Source organism: Heteronotia binoei, chromosome 4, assembly GCF_032191835.1.
Source record: "Heteronotia binoei isolate CCM8104 ecotype False Entrance Well chromosome 4, APGP_CSIRO_Hbin_v1, whole genome shotgun sequence".
Lineage (NCBI taxonomy): Eukaryota > Metazoa > Chordata > Lepidosauria > Squamata > Gekkonidae > Heteronotia > Heteronotia binoei.
In genome coordinates, this window is record NC_083226.1 from 77,744,167 (window position 1) to 77,762,759 (window position 18,593).

At 41.7% G+C, this 18,593-nt stretch overlaps 1 protein-coding gene across 1 annotated transcript in view; it reads left to right on the forward strand.

Moving 5' to 3' along the window:
- The window catches only part of AOPEP (aminopeptidase O (putative)), a 392,059-nt gene that overhangs the window by 11,437 nt on the left and 362,029 nt on the right, over window positions 1-18,593 (forward strand). Inside the window, exons 3-5 of the mRNA XM_060235458.1 lie at window positions 4,688-4,854; window positions 14,423-14,579; window positions 17,986-18,231. Of these exons, the coding sequence (XP_060091441.1) occupies window positions 4,688-4,854; window positions 14,423-14,579; window positions 17,986-18,231 (570 nt within the window). The remainder of the gene's footprint in view (window positions 1-4,687; window positions 4,855-14,422; window positions 14,580-17,985; window positions 18,232-18,593) is intronic.

The following is an 18,593-nucleotide window of genomic DNA, read 5'->3' on the forward strand; positions in this document are numbered from 1 at the left end:
TCTTGTGGCTTTCAAGCGGGCTTCTTTCGGCCCAGGGACAGTAAGGAAGTTTTGTGATCCCGACCTCAGTACTGATGATGGCAATGGCTGAAATACAGCAGTTCTATATGCATGTGTCCAGAGTTTCTTTCTTTCTTTTTTCTTTTTTGTATTTTATATAAGCATGTGCATGTGTGCGTGTTTGCACCAGGAAGTCACGGCGACCTCTGTGGACTGAACCTTACTGGGAGCCTGGAGGATATTCAGGAAGGTGGCTCAATAAAGTATAAAAATGAACAATATTTCAAGGAGGTCTCCCATCCAAATACTTGCCAGAGTTGACCCTGCTTAGCTTCTGAGAGCTGATGAGATTGGGCTTGCCTGGGCTGTCCAGGTCAGGGTATGTTCAAGGTTTCTTTATGAGCAGCTCTGTTTTACTCCAACATCTTTTCATACAAAACAGAGAAGCTTGTGATGGAGCTTGGAATGTATCCTGTCTCTCTGGTGGTGTAGTAGGCTGTGATCTCTGAAGTAAAGCTGAGAAGAACTTTGATATTTGTAATGTTTGATAATGAGTTAGCACCATTCAGTACAAGCTAATATAATGTGTTGTGATGGATAGTCTTGTTTCCCCCATGGTATCTGAGAGAAGGGATTAGAGAAGATGAAGGTGATTGTTAGTTTCATTTCTGATACTCAAGGATATTTTCTAATTTATTTATATTTTATATTTTTAAAAGGATAGTTTAAACTTTAGCATTGAAGTCTTTTTGTGGGAAGATACCAGGGTGGTCTGGTTGTACTTCCTGTTCCTTCAGTTAAAAAAAAGATAGTCCCTTGTGCAAGCACCAGTCATTTCTGACTCTGGGGTGACGTTGCTTTCACAACGTTTTCATGGCAGACTTATTACGGGGTTGCCATTGCCTTCCCCAGTCATCTACGCTTTCCCCCCAGCAAGCTGGGTACTCATTTTACCGACCTTGAAAGGATGGAAGGCTGAGTCAACCTCGAGCCGGCTACCTGAAACTCAGCTTCCACTGGGATCGAACTCAGGTCATGAGCAGAGCTCAGGACTGCAGTACTGCAGCTTTACCACTCTGCGCCATGGGGCTCTCTGCCTTCAATAAACATCATGATAAAAGAATAGGATTACTGAGTAATAGGGTATTGGATTACTTCAGTAAAAATCTACTCATCTGTGTTACTTTTTCAACATTTAATGTTTTATTTTGAATGTACAAAACTAGTAATCAAGGATTTGAAAATATTTTCTGCATCTCTGGAAGCTAGTATGACCAGTTAAGACAATCAGTGGTGAGGTCAGAAAAACTCATACAAACATGCAAAAGCCAGTTCTTGGGTTTGGTCTGTATGGCCAGAATTAAACATGATGCAGACAAGGCAAAAGAGTTTCCCCATGTGACTTTGTGTCTTGTTTAAGTTGTGCAGTAACTCATGCAAAATACATAATTTGTTTGCACACCAGAGATCTCTAGCCCATGTGGTTATTTTGCTGACATGCTAATGTAGCACTGTGTTAAAGTGCAGTTGTAAAATTTGAGCTTTATTTAATTAACTAAACCTTGCATTTCTCCCCAATAGACATTCAAAAGTGCCTCCTGAGAACTAGTGTTGTGTAGTGGTTAGCGCTTCAGACTAGGATTTGGGAGACCCAAGTTTGTATCCTGATGCTACTATGGAAGTTTGCTGGGTGACCTTGGGTCAGTCACATTCAGCTAATCACAGGGTTGCTTTGAAGATAAAATGGAGAGAACAACATAAAATGCTTTGGGTCCCCACTGGGGGAAAAAGGGGGGGTATAAATGAAGTAAACAAAATAAAACAGAAACAAACAGGAAGGGGGAAAGGGTTTTTGTCTTTCTGCTTCCAGATGTAGGCAACAACCTTCAAGCTATGAACTGAAGGCCCAGAGCCCTTTGGCTTACACCTCTGGGCACTCCAGGCCTCAAATACATGTGAAAAAAAGAGAAATTCAGTCAGATTTTACTCAGCCCCTGCTAGCATGCCAACAGGGACCTTCCTGCTTTCTCCTTTGCCAGCTCAAGGAAGTTTTTTTCTCACCATCATGATATTTAGGATCTTTGACACACTTCAACATTATCAATAACCTGAAACTAGAGCAAGACTATGGTCAAGTGGTGCGCCTATACAAATGCTTTCTGCCTTTGTTCTCATTGCTACTGGTGAGTTGCATGGGTCATGCAGGACACAGCTGTCTGTACACTGTGAGGTCATTAAAGGAAAGTTTAGCTTCCATTCCAGTAATATCATTAGGTGTAGTACTTCCCTTTCTCCAAGTAATAAAAATGGCTGGGTTTTTTTTAACTGCAGTGAGTAAAGCAAACCTCTCCCCTTTGGAAAACACTGTTTCAGGGGCAAAATCTGTCCTTCTCTCCTGATATTGGATGCCCTGACTCCTAGTGACAGAGATTCCACAAAGGCATATGTATGGGAGCATACTGTATCCCCTTCCCCATGTTTCTGCAATATAAAATCTCTCTTTTCATAAGGCCACATTTCATGACAGTTAACATTCCACTAATTATAACATAAACAATGGAACTTCAAAGAGTTGCAGGGAGCATGTCATATGAACATATGAAGTTGCCTTATACTGAATCAGACCTTTGGTCCATCAAAGTCAGTATTGTCTTCTCAGACTGGCAGCGGCTCTCCAGGGTCCCAAGCTGAGGTTTTTTACACCTATTTGCCTGGACCCTTTTTTGGAGATGCCAGGGATTGAACCTGGGACCTTCTGCTTCCCAAGCAGATATTCGCTAGTACATTTTGTTTTTTTTAAAGTGTCAGTAACTCATACCTGAGATTGTACCATTTCCACAAATTCTTCTCTCAAGCTTGGGAGAGCACTCTCAACCCCCCACCCCACCCCACCCCACCCCACCCCTGCCGCTGATACTCAGTACTGGTGAATACCACCACAAAAAAGCCTTTTCCTTTCCTTGCAGCCTCCTTGCAGGGGAGATGCTTGGAACACTTCCAAGACTGCACTCCACTGGTGCGGCTCACCCACGCCCCCTATTCAGCCTTCTCCAGCAGACCTTTTCCTTTCCTTGCAGCATCTCCCCTTTCCTACTTCCTTCTTTTCTTCCTACTTACCAGGCAGCCTACCTTTATCTGATTCTCTGTTCTCAGCTTTCCCTCTGCCTAGGAGCCTCTCCATGGGAAAACTTTGGCTGAGTAAGGGTTGCCAGCCTCTAGGTGGGACCTGGAGGTCTCCTGCTTTTACATCTGATCTCCAGCTGGCAGAGAGTCTGGGCCCAGGGATTCCTCTCTCGAAAGCCAGAACAGCACTGGAAAGGACCCTGACCCCTCCCCCTTCCTTTTATTGACAGAAACCGTGGGTTGAATGCTGACAGTACTGTTGTGGTTGCCTAGCAATGGCCACTGGGGGCATTTATTTCTTAGAGGTACTTTCTTAGAGATACTGCTTCTGTTCTTTTACCCACCTAGTGTGGTTTTCCCCAAAAAGATTTCAGATTTTTCTGCATACTTGGTGTTCATCTTAGGGTTCTAGATAGATCTGACTTATCTGCTCCTGACTGCAGTCTATTGATTTAAGTATCCATAGAGTTGGCCATGTTGATGATTAGATATATTGATGATGATAGATGGTCAGTTTATGGATGTTTCCATAATGACATGATCTTGACTGGGGCGTGGGAGTAGGTGAGGTAGGCAGCTGCCTAAGGCACCCCCTCCCCAGCCCTGCCATTCTTGGCTTCCCAGGCTGCAAACCTGGGAAGCTGAGAGCACCAGGACAGCATGTGGCCTTGTGCTCTCCAATAAGCCCGGCTTCCCTCATAAGGGAAGCCGAGCTCAGAGAAGAACTGCCCTGCCCAGCTGCTCTCACCTTAAAGGCGAAAGCAACTGGGCGGTGGGGCTTCTCTGAGCCCGGCTTCGCTCATGAGGGAAATCAAGCTCAGAGGGGAATGCCCTCCACCCAGCTGCTCTTACCTTAAAGGTGGGCAGGTGGGCAATGGGTCTTCTCTGAGCCCAGCTTTCCTCACGAGGGGAACACCCCCCACCCGCCTGCTCTCGCCTTTAAGGCGAAAGTAGGCAGGTGGCAGGGCTTCTCTGAACCTGGCTTCCCTCATGAGGGAAAGTTAAGCTCAGAGGGGAATGCCCCCCTCCCAGCCACTCTCGCCTTGAAGGCAAAAGCAGCTGGGCAGCATGGTTCAGACTTCTCAGGTCTGCTGGAGAAGGCTGAATAGGGGCCGTGGGTGAGCCGCACCAGTGGAGTGCAGTCTTGGAAGTGTTCCAAGACTGCACTGCACAGGTGGCAGGAGCCCGTCCAGACCTCCTCTGCTGCACTGCTGCGCCTGGTCTCCCCACAGGCAGGCATGTGACAAGGCAAGCAGGGGGGCACAGGGCAGGTGCTGGCCTGGGGCGCCCAAGGCCCTAGCACTGGGCCTGGACGTGATTCCCAGTAATGAAGAAGTGTAGCATTTTTGCTTTGCCTCTTAATTGTGAAGAAACAGAAGACAAGCCCAGGAGTGATATGTTTTACATTTAATGACTTATCTCCAACACTCTTAATCTGTGTAAAAAACAAGATGAATTAGGATATTGATGATTGGAATTTCTGTTTCTGTTGAGAACTTGGTATTTTCTATAATGATTTGTACAATTTGTATTACTTTACTCTGTCTTTCTTTCTTCCCTGTAGACCATGTGTTTATACAGTAGGATCGCCAATAAACAACAGGGCCCTTTTTCCATGCCAAGAACCACCTGTTGCCATGTCAACATGGCAAGCTACAGTCCGAGCAGATGCATGCTTTGTTGTTTTAATGAGTGGTGAAAATGCTGCAGAACCAAATGAATCCGAGGAAGGTACAGTGTGCATCTTAATATATGGCACAAAATGTTGTTTGTAAGATGTGTTAACACTGGGACAATACATCTGATAAATCACATGCTGACACTCCAAGCTCTCCTACCTTTTTTTGACCTTACCTGTGTCTTCTTCATTCCTACTTTCCTGACCTTCATATTTCTCATTTCTCAGTGATCACCCCTTCTTTCTCATCTGTCCCTTTTGTCTCATTGCAAAGTCTTGGAGTTTCTGATTAGTAATTTCTAAATTGCATGAAAATACAAGTAACACAACGTTTTCCTGCAGTCTTCCTCATTTCTGAAGACACTTCTGCTCCTGAGCATTTTGCTGTGGGACCTTCTTGGAGAAATAGCCACATGATGGAGAGTGGAGATTGTTCTGAGGAGGCATGGGGGTGAAATTATTCCTTTCCCTCCTTCTGCAGAGGAAAAGGAGTAGTTTCATCTGCTTACTCCTCTGCACTCCAGCCTCCTAAATAATATGGGTCTGAAACCCTGAAATGATAGGGGAGGGGAAGTATTGGAAAGAGCTGCAATAATGGAGAGCAATGCATGGAAACTCTATGTGCCCTCAATGCACAGATGTTTAAAAAAAAACATTGCTTTAGTTAGGGTGGCCCATAATAATGGGATCCCATCTGTAATGTCTCTTAATAGCCTAATCTCCTGATTTTGTCAGGTGTAGCTAAAAATGCAAAAGTGGGGTGATGTTTGTACAACATATGTATGGTGTGTAATGCTATTTTAATACAGAAATCAGTGGGGCCTATATTGTGTTAAGGCATTGTCTTGTTTATGATCATGGAATCATAGAGTTGGAAGGGATCTCCAGGGTCATCTTGTCCAACCCCCTGCACAATGCAGGAACTTCACAAATACCTCCCCCCCACACACATACATGCTCAGCAGGCTCCATGCCCAGAAGATGGCAAAAACCTCAAGGATCCCTTGCCAAACTGGTCTGGAGAAAAATTGTTGACTGACCCCACAGTGGCGATCATCATTTCCCTGGGTAAGAAAGGGCCACGAGGATTAAGCAATGATGTTACCCTTCCTGCCCTCCTTCTCATGATCTGCCTAATTCACACAATCAGAATTGCTATCAGATGGCCACCTAGCCTCTGTTCCGATGAAGCCTGCTCCACTGAGGAACAACTCTAACTATCAAGAAGTTTTTCCTAATGTTTAGCTGGAAACTCTTTGGATTTAATTTCAACCTATTAGTTTTGATCTAACCTTCTGGGGCAACAGAAAACAGTTTTGCACAGCCCTTCAGGTACTTTAAGATGGTGATTCATATCACCTCTCTCCAGTCTAAACATATCTAGCTCCTTCAACATTTCCTCATAGAACTTGGTCTCCAGACCCCTCACCATTGCACTGCTCTGGACATATTCCAGCTTGTTTATATACTTCTTCAATTGTGGTGCCCAAAACTGAACACAGTGCTCTAGGTGAGGTCTAACCAAAGCAGAGTAAAATGATACCATCACTTCATGTGATCTGAACACTATATTTCTGTTGATACAGCCTAGAATTTAATTTGCCCTTTTTACCCATTACATTACACGGCTGACTCATGTTTAGTATATGGTCTACTAAGGCCTCTAGAACCTTTTTGTATATACTACTGCCAAGACAAGTCTCCCAATCCTATAATTATTTGATTTTTCCTACCTAAATGCAGAGCTTTACATTGATCCCTGTTAAAATTCATTTTATTTGTTCTAGCCCAGTTTTCCAGCCTGTCAAGATCATTTTGTATCCTGTCTCAGTCTTCTACCTTCCCAATTTAGTATCATCTGGAATTTAATAAGCATTCTCTCTATTCCTTCATCCAAATTATTTATAAAGATATTAAACAAAACAGGTCCCAGGACAGATCCTTGAGGCACTCATCACTCCTCACCAAGAGGATGTCATCTAGTCTTGTGATTTATTTGTAAAGTGTCTTGAATAATACTTTCTTCTAGTGAGTCTCATGTAAAGATCTGTGAAGCATAATCTGTTTTAAGCATTATTTGCCTAGCTTCATCTTAACCTCAGTGAACAAATTAAATATATTCAGGACTAGGCTTACACAATTCTGGAAGCTCTGATCTTCCTAAATAGTCACACACAATGCTGCAAGGGGGATAGCAGCAGTTTACGTGTTCTAATCAGGCATCTCAAAGCGGGTGGTGGCTCTCGGAGCCAATGGAGTTAACAAAAGCTAGTTCCTGTTATCAGTCTTGTAAAGGGCCATATTACACATGTTTACTTGGAAATGAATCCACTATGTTCTGTTCTGCTTCCTTCCAGGTAAGTGTGCAGCACACAACTGCAGCTTTAGTCATACTTCTGTATGAGCATGAAACTGAACTCAGGGCAGGACTGTACAGACAAAGAATAATTTGGCTGTCAGTATTTTGTATTCAGGTATATTTACCAAATACAACTAATTGTGTGAAAAACTGCTCTGAGGGAACAGGAAATGTGTTGTTTAACAGGAGGAAAGTTTTGTAGGAGCCTTAGGAAACGAGCAAAAAAAGCAACAACCCACCCTTTCAGATTTTAGTTGTAAGGGCGGGAAAGGTATATTAGTGTTGAAGAGAACATAGTTAAATGTAGTTTTACAGTTTGAAATTATGGTCTCATCTGTTTTCAGTTTGTAGTATTTGCGTCCTTAAACATTTATTGTTTGCAGTGATGTATATAGCTCTTTTTAGTGCTTCACAGATTTTATCTTATGTACAATCTGATTATATGCATGTGTACTTGGAAGTAAAACTCATTGAGATTAATGGGGCATAATCCCAAATAAGTGTGCTCTGGATTGCAGTTTTACAACTGTCCTCAGGTCCTTTAATAAGAAAATGAGGAGACAATATTTGTGGAAAAATTCTGCAGTTGGAATTCTGTATATAGAGTGCTTCGCAGTTCAACAAATTCTGGCATTCTTACTAATAATTTAATATTACAGTTTTGAATTAAATTTTGTTTGGTATTGGTAGTCTTTTTTAGTGTGAAAAAAGATGCTTTGTAACCAGAGAAGTTTCATTATGGAAAAAATTTAAACACACTGTTCATTAGTGTGTCCCAAGTTACGTCAGTGTTTCATAGTTTTTGCACTGATTGTGCTCTGATATAGCTGTCCAAGCTGTGTCTTCTACTGCCATAGAGAATAGAAAAAGTACTGGCTTTAATTTCCCCCCAGTACAGGATGGCCACATCCAACTCAGGAAATACCTGGGGACTTTGGGGGTAGAACGCGGAGACTTCCCATTCCCTAAAATAAATAAATAACCCACCATTGTATTCATATTTAATCATCACTGCTTCCCCATCATGCGTTGAAGTCTTTCAGTTCATTGTAGTCATTATAAGTATGGCATCAGTTAAACAAAATACATAGTCACATGAGAATCTTTCTCCTAACCTATTTTTTTTAATGTGAAGAAGTGTTACGCTTGCATAGGAATGATGAATGCTGGGAAGAGCGGAGTAACCCTTTGCCTTATGCTCAGAATTGGTTTTTTTAATGGGGGGAGCAATATGCTTTGAAGTGTGACCTTGGATAAAGAAATGGCTAAGTGACTGGTCCTGCCACTATTTTGCATCTCAAGTCTGATTTTGGTTTAAAAAAAACCTGAAGAAGGGGAAAGGCACTTGTAACTGTTATATTTTGTGGACAAGTGTAGCCATGCATACAAAGTCCATCACTTCACACACCTCCCTCCGCCCCCCAGTTTTGCCAGCAAGACCATGGTGTGGACTTTCTCAATAGTTTTCTTTCTTGTACACTGCTACTTTCATCCATTCAAGGATAATTTTGTTATAGCTACTGTCCAGGGTCTCAACCTGGGACAGTAGTTCAGCATTTTCCTAAGTTCCTGTTCCTGGCCATTTCTGAAAATCAGCATGTCAACTAGTTTGTGAGTCACCCAGATAATTTTTTGCCTTTGATTCTTCAGCAGTGCAACATGTACTAGAAAGTGCTGTTTCTTCATTACCAACTGCAGTGCAGTATTTGGCTTAACCTAGTTAAAGACTTTTGTGCCTGAACTGGTTCATCATCAAAGTGACCCAAGCAGCTGCTTGGATTCTGTTGAGGTGGCACCTTCTCTCTCTCAAATTGTGCTGCAGAAGAAGGACTTTTCCTGTACAGCAGCAGCATAGCCACCACTTTACGTTCACCCAAGCCAGACTTCACAGGATCCTGCTGGGTTCATGGGGGATGGGGGGGGGAGGTGGAGTATGACAGTTTAGTAGCCTGAGCTGGCTGTGTTTGCTGACCCTATTTCTTTAGAGTAATTGTTTGTGTTCTCTATCCCATGGGCAGTTTGCTTTGCTGGAAGTGGATATGTATAGGTGTAATCAAGTTCCATAGCTCAAGTTTTCCCAAGGGCAGTTTGATCTCCAAACTATTGAATTTTACTGGCAAGTGGAATTGGTTCTCCTGGTTGTTACTGCTTGTCTGCCCATACACAAAGGCTCAGATTCCAATCACTTTCCTAGCTTTGTATGTGTTGTGTTTTTGTGTTTGGTGTGTTTTACTGTTAAAAAGTAACGAAAACATCTTTTCCTCAGCTAAAAGATACTTAAATGGGTTTTTGTCACTTGCTGGAGATTGCTAGCTTGTTTGTTCTATTTAAGCAGTCTATCTCATCACATAATGTCCTGGTAGAATCATTCAGCTGATTATGTTCAACAGGTTTTTAATTAAAATAGAGGTTTGACTTGCTACAGGGATGTGTTGGCATTGCAGCAATATGTCACAAAATGAAGTTATTCATAGTATTTTCATGGCTAAATTTTTGAAGCACATCTCTGTTTAAAATAAAACAGAAACCTAGTTATAATAACATAATGACATCCAATTGCCAATTTAAAAAAATAACCTCAGTGACAGAGGGGGAATGGCTGCCACAGAGTCTTTCCCTCACAGACTGCAGCCAGCCAGGCTCTGTTGTGATTTTTCACAAAACTGTACAAAAAAGTAGGTTTGGGAAAGATTGCAGAAAAGCCAAGGAATCCATGAAGGATTCACCACGATGCACCACGATGCTGGGGGTGGGGGTGGGGGTGGAAGCTTACTTCCCAAAAGCATTGATCTCCTGGTAACACATGTACAAAAGGGCTTAGAATAGATCTAGATTAAAATCTTTCTTTTGAGAATTCCTGATGTCGACTTAGAAAGTAACATTTTGCTTCCATTTCCCTTCTGCATTTTGGCCATTATGTTAAGTGAACTACGACTTCTGGGTTTTGTTTGTGTATACCCTTTGTTATACCCTTTTAAGCCCACTGACTTCAATTAATTTAGAAGGCAGTAACTCTGCTTAGTATAGCATTGATTCAAGTGGGTAGCTGTGTTGGTCTGAAGCAACAGAATAAAGTAAGAGTCCAGTAGTACTTTTAAGACAAAGTTTTATTCAAGGTATAAGCTTTTGTGTGTTACACATACACTTCTTCAGATACAATGAAATGCAAGAAAAACATTCAAATGTATAGAAAGAGTTTAAAAAAATGAGTTAGCATATAAAATGATGTAAACATTTTGAGACAAAGCAGGGGCAACAAGCCAAGTGCACAGGGTCAGCAGCTGTATGTATCCAATTTAGGGGAAACAACATTTGATGCAATAAATATATCAATATAGGAGATAACTGTGTAAGAGAATTTTTTCTAATTGTGAGAGAGTTAACTTTATGCTGCCCATCTGTCTCCCCTCAAGCGTGAAGGTGACAATCACTATATGAACATATGAAGCTGCCTTATACTGAATCAGACCCTTGGTCCATCAAAGTCAGTATTGTCTTCTCAGACTGGCAGCGGCTCTCCAGGGTCTCAAGCTGAGGTTTTCACACCTATTTGCCTGGACCCTTTTTTGGAGATGCCAGGGATAGAACCTGGGACCTTCTGCTTCCCAAGCAGATGCTCTACCACTGAGCCACTGCCCCTCCCACCGAACAATATGTTGTTCTTAAGAGGTGTTGTGTCTGAAAAAAATCTATTCCTATATATTGCATTCTATTACAAACAGTATTCTATTCTATTATTCAAAAGGGAGGAGAGAGAGAGAGAGAGATGGGAATGCATAATAAAACATGGGATATATAGTCCTTACAGAGCTAGAGTGCTCACTTGTTTTGGCTCCATTTTAAAATTTATTTAGTGGTACACAGATCTTCACCCGGTGTGTTTCTCTTTTAAAATCCTTTTAAACCTTCTAAAGAACGATGTCTATGTGTTTCAGCTGTTTTTGGCCTGCAGCTTTGCGGCACACATGGTTGGGAAAGGAGTTAATTGAAAAGATGATTTTTTTTTCAGAGAGGAAGGGAGAGGGAGGCAGTCAGAGAATGATGCTGTGACTCCAGCTTTGTTGAATGCTTTTAAAGAAAAAGTCAGCACACAGGATGAAGCTTCTGTGTTCTCTCCCCCCAGCTCTGAAACTTTTGAAACATTTAATTTTTTAAAAGCACAGTTTAAAAAACACTTCTCTCAAAGCCTCGCTACAGAAGCCTCCTCCTGCAATCCCACTGGCCACTAGCTGCCAGGAGTTTGAAGCGATATTTTCTGTAAGTGTTTATGCACATGCTTAATGAGTGAGTGTGGGATGAAGCAGGTTAAGGATGGTATGTCTGATCAAATTTCTGAGTTCCAAAAATAATGGAGAAATTAGATGCGGGGCCAGATCATGTTTACCCTGCTGTGTGGCCACACCCTTAGGTTCAAGTCCAGTAGCACCTTAAGAGACCAGCAAGATTTTGGAGGTATAAGCTTTCAAGAGTCAAAGCTTTAATTCCTGAAAGTTTATATCCCTAAAATCTTGCTGGTCTCTAAAGTGTGATTGGACTCAAGTATAGAAATAAAAAATTTTCTAGGTTGAGTTTTTTCCCCTAGAATATTTTTTTTTACTCCATATGTTGAAATCTTGCCAGTTTCTTATACATGTTTATGTAAAACTGGATAGTCCAATTGATTATTATGAGTTACTGGCACAGAGTATTAAAGGGAAGGAATTAACTTATGTGTTTTCTGCAAGGAACACTAGTCACTAAGCTTGCTGATGTTTTTTCCTCTCTGTTGGACCACTTCAGTGTCATGTGGAAAGGTGAATTGTGTCCATGACTGTTTTGTGTCCATTTGGCTATGGGCCCCTCTTTCCTTAGCTAGCTTTCTGACAATTTAGTGAAGCTGCTTTGTCTTTGGTTGGTTTCTCTGATTCTGCCTCATTGGCTTCTACTCTCATTTTGCAATTAAGCTGCACTGTATTTCACCCCATTATTCTCCCTCACAATTTTCCATATTGCTGCTGCTTTATTCTTGAATTTTTAATTTATTCTTAAATTACACTTATGATTCTATTATGGAGTTTGGGGGTCTACTATAAATACATCTGTGTACAATACATCAAAACACTATTGGTCTTAAGGCTCATGTCTGTATAGAGGAAGGCAAACTATAAATAATGTAAATAAATAAATAAATAGAGTTAGTGTAACAGTCCTAGAGATGGGCACAAACTGAACATGAACCAAACTGAACTAGGAGGTATGTTCGCAAATGGAACTGGTTTGTGGTTTGTGGCCCAACAAATTATGTTGAAAGGGACCACAGTTCCTTTAAGTGGGGTTTGCTGAAAGCCCAAAAAACAGCTCATCAATAAAGAACAGCTTTGTTCCCTGCCATTCAGCTGTTTTGGGCTGTCTTGTCCAATCCCTTGAAAGGGAAAGCAGAAGACAGCCCAAAAAACAGCTGTCCAGAGAGGAGGTGATTTCTGCTGCTCATCTGTTTTGGACTGTCTGTTAAAAGGGATTGCACAAGACGGCCTGTAACAGGTGAATGGTGGAAGCACCTCCCTGCTGCTCAGCTGTTTTTGTGGCTTTCATAGGGAACAGAAACAAGGGTTTAAAACACGGGTGTCAAACATGAATCCTGGGGGCCTAACCAGGCTCCCCAGAGGGCTCCCCAAACAACTGGCTGTTGTCTGCTTCCTTCTCCCTCTCTCTTACTTCCTTTTGCATCACAGCTTGCTTTGCCAGGCTTGCTGAATCACACAGTAGAGCTACTGAACCAAGCATCTCTTCTTTCTGTTGGCTGAGGATCCTCCCCCTCCTGGCCCCCGGGGAAGGAAAGAAAGAGCTTCAGTGTTCTTTGCCCAGTTCCCTGGATCACACAGGAGAGATACAAAGAAAGCACCATTAAGACCAACAAGTGCTAATGCTTTAAGCATGTTTTATTTTAAGTTTTTAAAAAAACCTTTAACTGTGTTTGTGTTCTTTATAAAATTTATATCTCTGCTACCTGGCATATTTTATGACACACATGGCCTGGTCAAACAAGGTCTCATTTATGTCAGATCTGTCCCTCATGACAAATGAGTTTGACACCCCTATTTTAAAGGAACTCTGAGCCCCTTTAAATCCCTGCTTTCTCCTCCATCCATGAATCCCTATGAACTTCTGTTTGCAAACCACAAACAGGGCATAAATTGTGACAAATTTTGCTTTGTGCTTTGGTTCATGCCTATCCCTAAACAGCACCTTTCCTGTTTACTTATGACACATCACTTACTCTCTGCATAGCTGATTATATCTGAATTCCCTCCATTGATTCTAAGATGATATTTATGTCTGGTGATGTCTGCTTCAGATGTGCAGGCCATAATTTGGTTATGTGATTAACATGAATGTATGATAGTGCCTTTGAGTTCAGAGAAAACACATCCGCATCTACAGATTAGGAATTCCCTTGGTTTCTTCCAGTCATTCAACAGTGAGGGTATATTTATAGATGAAAACAGAATTCATAATGCTATTCCTTTAAAGGAAATTACAACTGAATAGAAGGTGCATGTTGAATTTCTTCTGATCTTTAATAAAAGGAAATTGTCAAGAGTGCTTACTTAATGGTCATGAGTGCTGATTCATTTCTGCAGAAATGGGTTTCTTGGAATAAAATATGGATTTACTTGTACAGTCTTGAGCAGAGCCATGAGGTGGTGGGCTCTAGTTCTTTGGAGTTTTTTAAACAGAGGTTAAATGGCCAACTGACTTCAGTGCTGATTATGGGAACAGGCAGATCATGAGAAGGAGGGCAGGAAGGATTGCATCAGTGTAGTTCCTGTGACCCCTTCTTACACACCCAGGGAAATTCTGTTTGCCATTTTGGGGTCAGAAAGCAATTTTTTTCCAGTCCAGTTTTGCCAGGAATCCTGGAGAGTTTGTGGGGTCCCCCCATCTTCTAGGCTTGGAGCGGGGGCCCCTTGGGTTGTAGGGGGGGGGGGGAGGTACTTGTAAATTTATTGCATTTTGTAGGTGGTTGGGGTAGATGACCCTGCAGGTCCGTTCAAACTTTATGATTCTATGATTCTTCTCATGTTTTCACAGATCAGAATTCTTAGCTCTGTCTTGTTATATTTTGTGGTATAGTCATAATAATCTGTGATAATATAAAATCAGTATGGCAGAATTTGAAGGGGGAAAACCCTCAGACTTTTTGGACAGCTGACAGAGAAGCAGTTACTGGGTTTAGCTGAACAAATGTCTATGCAGCAGATAACTGATGCTCTTTTTAATAGGCAGATACAGTTGGTTTTATTATGTGACCATGCCGATGCCAGCATCCACCTTCACTATTGCTATTGGATGCTGGGCAGAAGTTAAAAGGGAAACATGTGGAACTGATGCAAAAAGGAATTATGAATTCTTTCCACTGCGCTCAAAGAAGGATGTCAGGTTGGTGATTACAGCTGAAAAATATGTACTTTACAGAGTATTTAGTTTCTTGTGTTATATAAGAAAATGAGTCATTGAACAATAGCAGAACATGTTTAAGCAGAGGGAAGGGAAAACATATAAGAGAAATAAGTTCAGTGGTCAAGAATGGGCAAGGGTGTGTTGTGTTTCTAGAAACTTGCGTCTGAATTGGTTTCAGGGAATCAATATAAAAACCAGGGCTTTTTTGTAGCAGGAACTCCTTTGCATATTAGGCACACACCCCTGATGTAGCCAATCCTCCAAGAGCTTATAGGGCTCTTAGTACAGGGCCTACTGTAAGCTCCAGGAGGATTGGCTACATCAGGGGTGTGTGGCTTAATATGCAAAGGAGTTCCTGCTACAAAAAAACCCCTGTTTTTTATATTGATTCCCTTTAACGAAATTGTTTGGAGAATTAATATCTTAGCTATGATATTGGATTTATATCCCACCGTATGCTCTGAATCTCAGAGTGGTCATAATCTCCTTTACCTCCCTCCCCCCAACAACAGACACCCTGTGAGGTAGGTGGGGCTGAGAGGGCTCTCACAGAAGCTGCCCTTTCAAGGACAACACTGAAGATAGCTATGGCTGACCCAAGGCCATTCCAGCAGGTGCAAGTGGAGAAGTGGGGAATGAAACCCAGTTCTCCCAGATAAGAGGCCGTGCACTTAACCACTACACCAAACTGGCTCTCATACTTACACCTCCGTGTAAGGCTCTCATACTTACCCCTCCATTATGATTGTATTTGCTTTTTAAATCACTCTAATTGTTTTTGTTCCAAACATTGTAATTAACTTTTTGATGTTTGCAGACCTATATCTTTGGTGCCATTGCTGGAACTGAAAATAGGGGTTTTGTAAGAGATTTTCAAGCTCAAACTCCTTTAAAAATTTTCAGTTGTGAATTCTAGTTGAAGTGTGTTTACAAATAGTTTAATGAGAAATAGTGAGACATAATGCCTTGTCTTTTGTTACAAAGAGCATATGATGTTAAACTTTAGAAATTGTTTGATTTATTCCCTCTCATTGATTGTTAGTGTTCAATTTTAAATAGGTGATCTTTAGTTCTAATACTGTGAGAACAGCTATATGTATTCCCTGTTCAATGTGTATGAATTGGTATACCTCTTTTATATGCCCTTCTTAATCTGCTTTTTGAGACTCCAAACTTAAAAAAAATTCTCCATTGCTACCATGACATAAGTACATTTTCTGTTATTTTTACTTTTTCCAATCCAGCAATCTTTGATATACTTTGCATTTAATAGTTTTTTGTTCTTATTCTTTGCAATATAAGAGTACCACAAAAATGTTATGATTCAATTTGTGTTTAAAGTTTTTGGGTGTGCAACAAGTAATCAGTTTTATAGTAAAGATCATGTTCAAAGGAATTTGAAATATGATGCTATTAATACATTCCTAACTCAAAATTGGAAACATCAGTCAGAACATCCCCTGTATTAAGAATTTATTGGCCTGCATTTTACAGATGATAAACAGATGCAAGCTTGGTGCAGATGTAAATGCTGATTTCTTAACAGTGGTTAAGAGATCAGGCACTAACTACACACTCCATTTTCCTCTCCTCCGAAACCATGACATTCTTTCTATGCTTGTTGACTTTGACTGTGCTTTAATATTGACCTATTGCAGGAATGCAGTTCGTGGCTATCAGAAAGATGCCTGCAAGGTAATTGACTAGAGTCTCAAGCAAGACAACCAAGCCATATGTCAGTAAACCAGGCCTCTAAGTAAGCATCTCCCCCAAACCTGTAGCTAGGAACATTTTCATTGGGGGCATTTGGAGTCCATAGAGGGCAGTGGCCAATTAAATCAAAGTTAATTAACATTAATTTAATTAGTGGACCTCATAGTAGAGGAGACAGGCAGCCAGGCAGGGACAGCCACAGACACCCTTCCTCCCTCCCTTCTACCTTCTCACTCTCAAACTCCTTCCCCTACCCTCTCAAAACCAAGATCCCCTGTAGAGATGTCCTATTGTAGTTTTACCTTGCTGCTACTTACTGCAGCTCAGTTTACAGCATATTAAACCACTCTGGAAAGTTCAGGGAAAGGGGAGCATGGGGGCAGGGGAGAGAAAACCCTCTTCAGATCTTGCGCAGCCTCCTTGTGTTGTTGGAAGCAGCTGTGAAGGACACCCTCCACATGCCGTCTTCACCAGGGTTGGAATTGGGGCAGAGGAAGGGAGTGGAGATAAAAGAATTTTCAAATGCAAAAGAAACAGTTGTGGAAGCAGCAGCTGCAGAAGCTGCTTCCACTGCCCAGAATAAAAGTCCTATTGCATGAAATCATAATTAAAGGGGGAAATTGGGGTGGGGAACTGGGAGAGCCAGTTTGGTGTAATGGTTAAGTGTGCGGACTCTTATCTGGGAGAACCGGGTTTGATTCCCCACTCCTCCACTTGCACCTGCTAGCATGGCCTTGGGTCAGCCATAGCTCTGGCAGAGGTTGTCCTTGAAAGGACAGCTGCTGTGAGAGCCCTCTCCAGCCCCACCCACCTCACAGGGTGTCTGTTGTGGGGGGGGAAGGTAAAGGAGATTGTGAGCCGCTCTGAGACTCTTCGGAGTGGAGGGCGGGATATAAATCCAATATCATCATCATCATCATCATCTTCTTCTTCTCCTTCTTCTCCTCCTTCTCCTCCTTCTCCTCCTTCTCCTCCTCCTCCTCAACACAGAGTGCTGCCTGCTTCCGCAGCACTGGTTACAGTCCTGGTCTTCCCCTCCATTGTGGACCCCTTTTTGTTTTGCTTCCAAGCAGTGGGAGTCTTGCCAAACTATGAAAGCTTCCAATAGCAGTTGCCAGACAGGAACATGGAAACACCCACTCCCAGTTATCAAACCTACTCATGGCTGTTGCTTCATCCATTTTCTGACAACTACCCTATACTAGCCAATACTGGCTTACTTTCACCTCTGATTCTGTGCCACTCAATATGTTTATTTTAGTTATTTATTAATTAACATCATTTGAACCCTACCTCTCCTCTCAATGGAAACCTGACATCACTTTCCTTCTTTTTATCCACACAGTAAATCTTTGAGGGAGCTTAGGCTGATTGTGTGTGACTGGCCCAAGGATGCCCAGAGTGGGGATTCAAACCTAGTTCTTCTAGAGCCTTGTCTGACCACTATACCACATTGGCTTTCTTGTTTATCACTATGACAGACAATCTTTTATACCACAAATGAAAATGAAGAAATAACCTTTCTTATCCAAATGGATTGTTGCTGAAGTAGCTTACTAAACGTCCACAACACTTCATAACTGCATTGTCTTAGTGTGCTTAGAAGCTGTTCTTTAACTGTGCTTATTAGAAATTTCAAACTAAACCATTCTATTTTATTTGTTATTCTTAGGATGTTTGAAAAGGCTTGTGGTCACTCACCATATCCTTGCCGTTTTCAAGATCCTTTGGCTGCTGCACAGAAGGTCATTCCTCATCGGCTCTTTGCTCCTTGGTGCCTTAAGGAATCTTGTGAGAAAGTTCTACAGCTGATTCCTCAGTGCCTCTCAGCAGCTTATGCTCTGCTTGGTACCCATCCGTTTCCCAGACTTGATGTCTTGATTGTTCCATCCAACTTTTCCAGTCTTGGAATGGCAAGGTAAGGATATTTTTCTGTTTTTTTATTTTCCTGTTTACCTCTCTGTTCCATTACTTTTAATGGGTCTGAGCAGATAATAGCGTCTCAGCTTTTAGGATTTTTGGAGGTAATGAATTCTCTGGATCCTTTTCAGTTTGATTTGTATCCTGGTTTGTTGTAAAAATGATCTTGATAATCTAAATTAATGACCTCTGCCAGGAGATGGACAGTGGAGTGCTTCCATGTTAATTCTTGTGTACCCTCAAGTCCTTGGTTTACATCATGAGATTTTGCTTTGCTCAGCTCTCTGTTCCTTCCCGGTCTGTGATTCAGTATATGGTTATGTGAGAGATGGTCTTCTCAGTAGTGGCACCAAGACTATG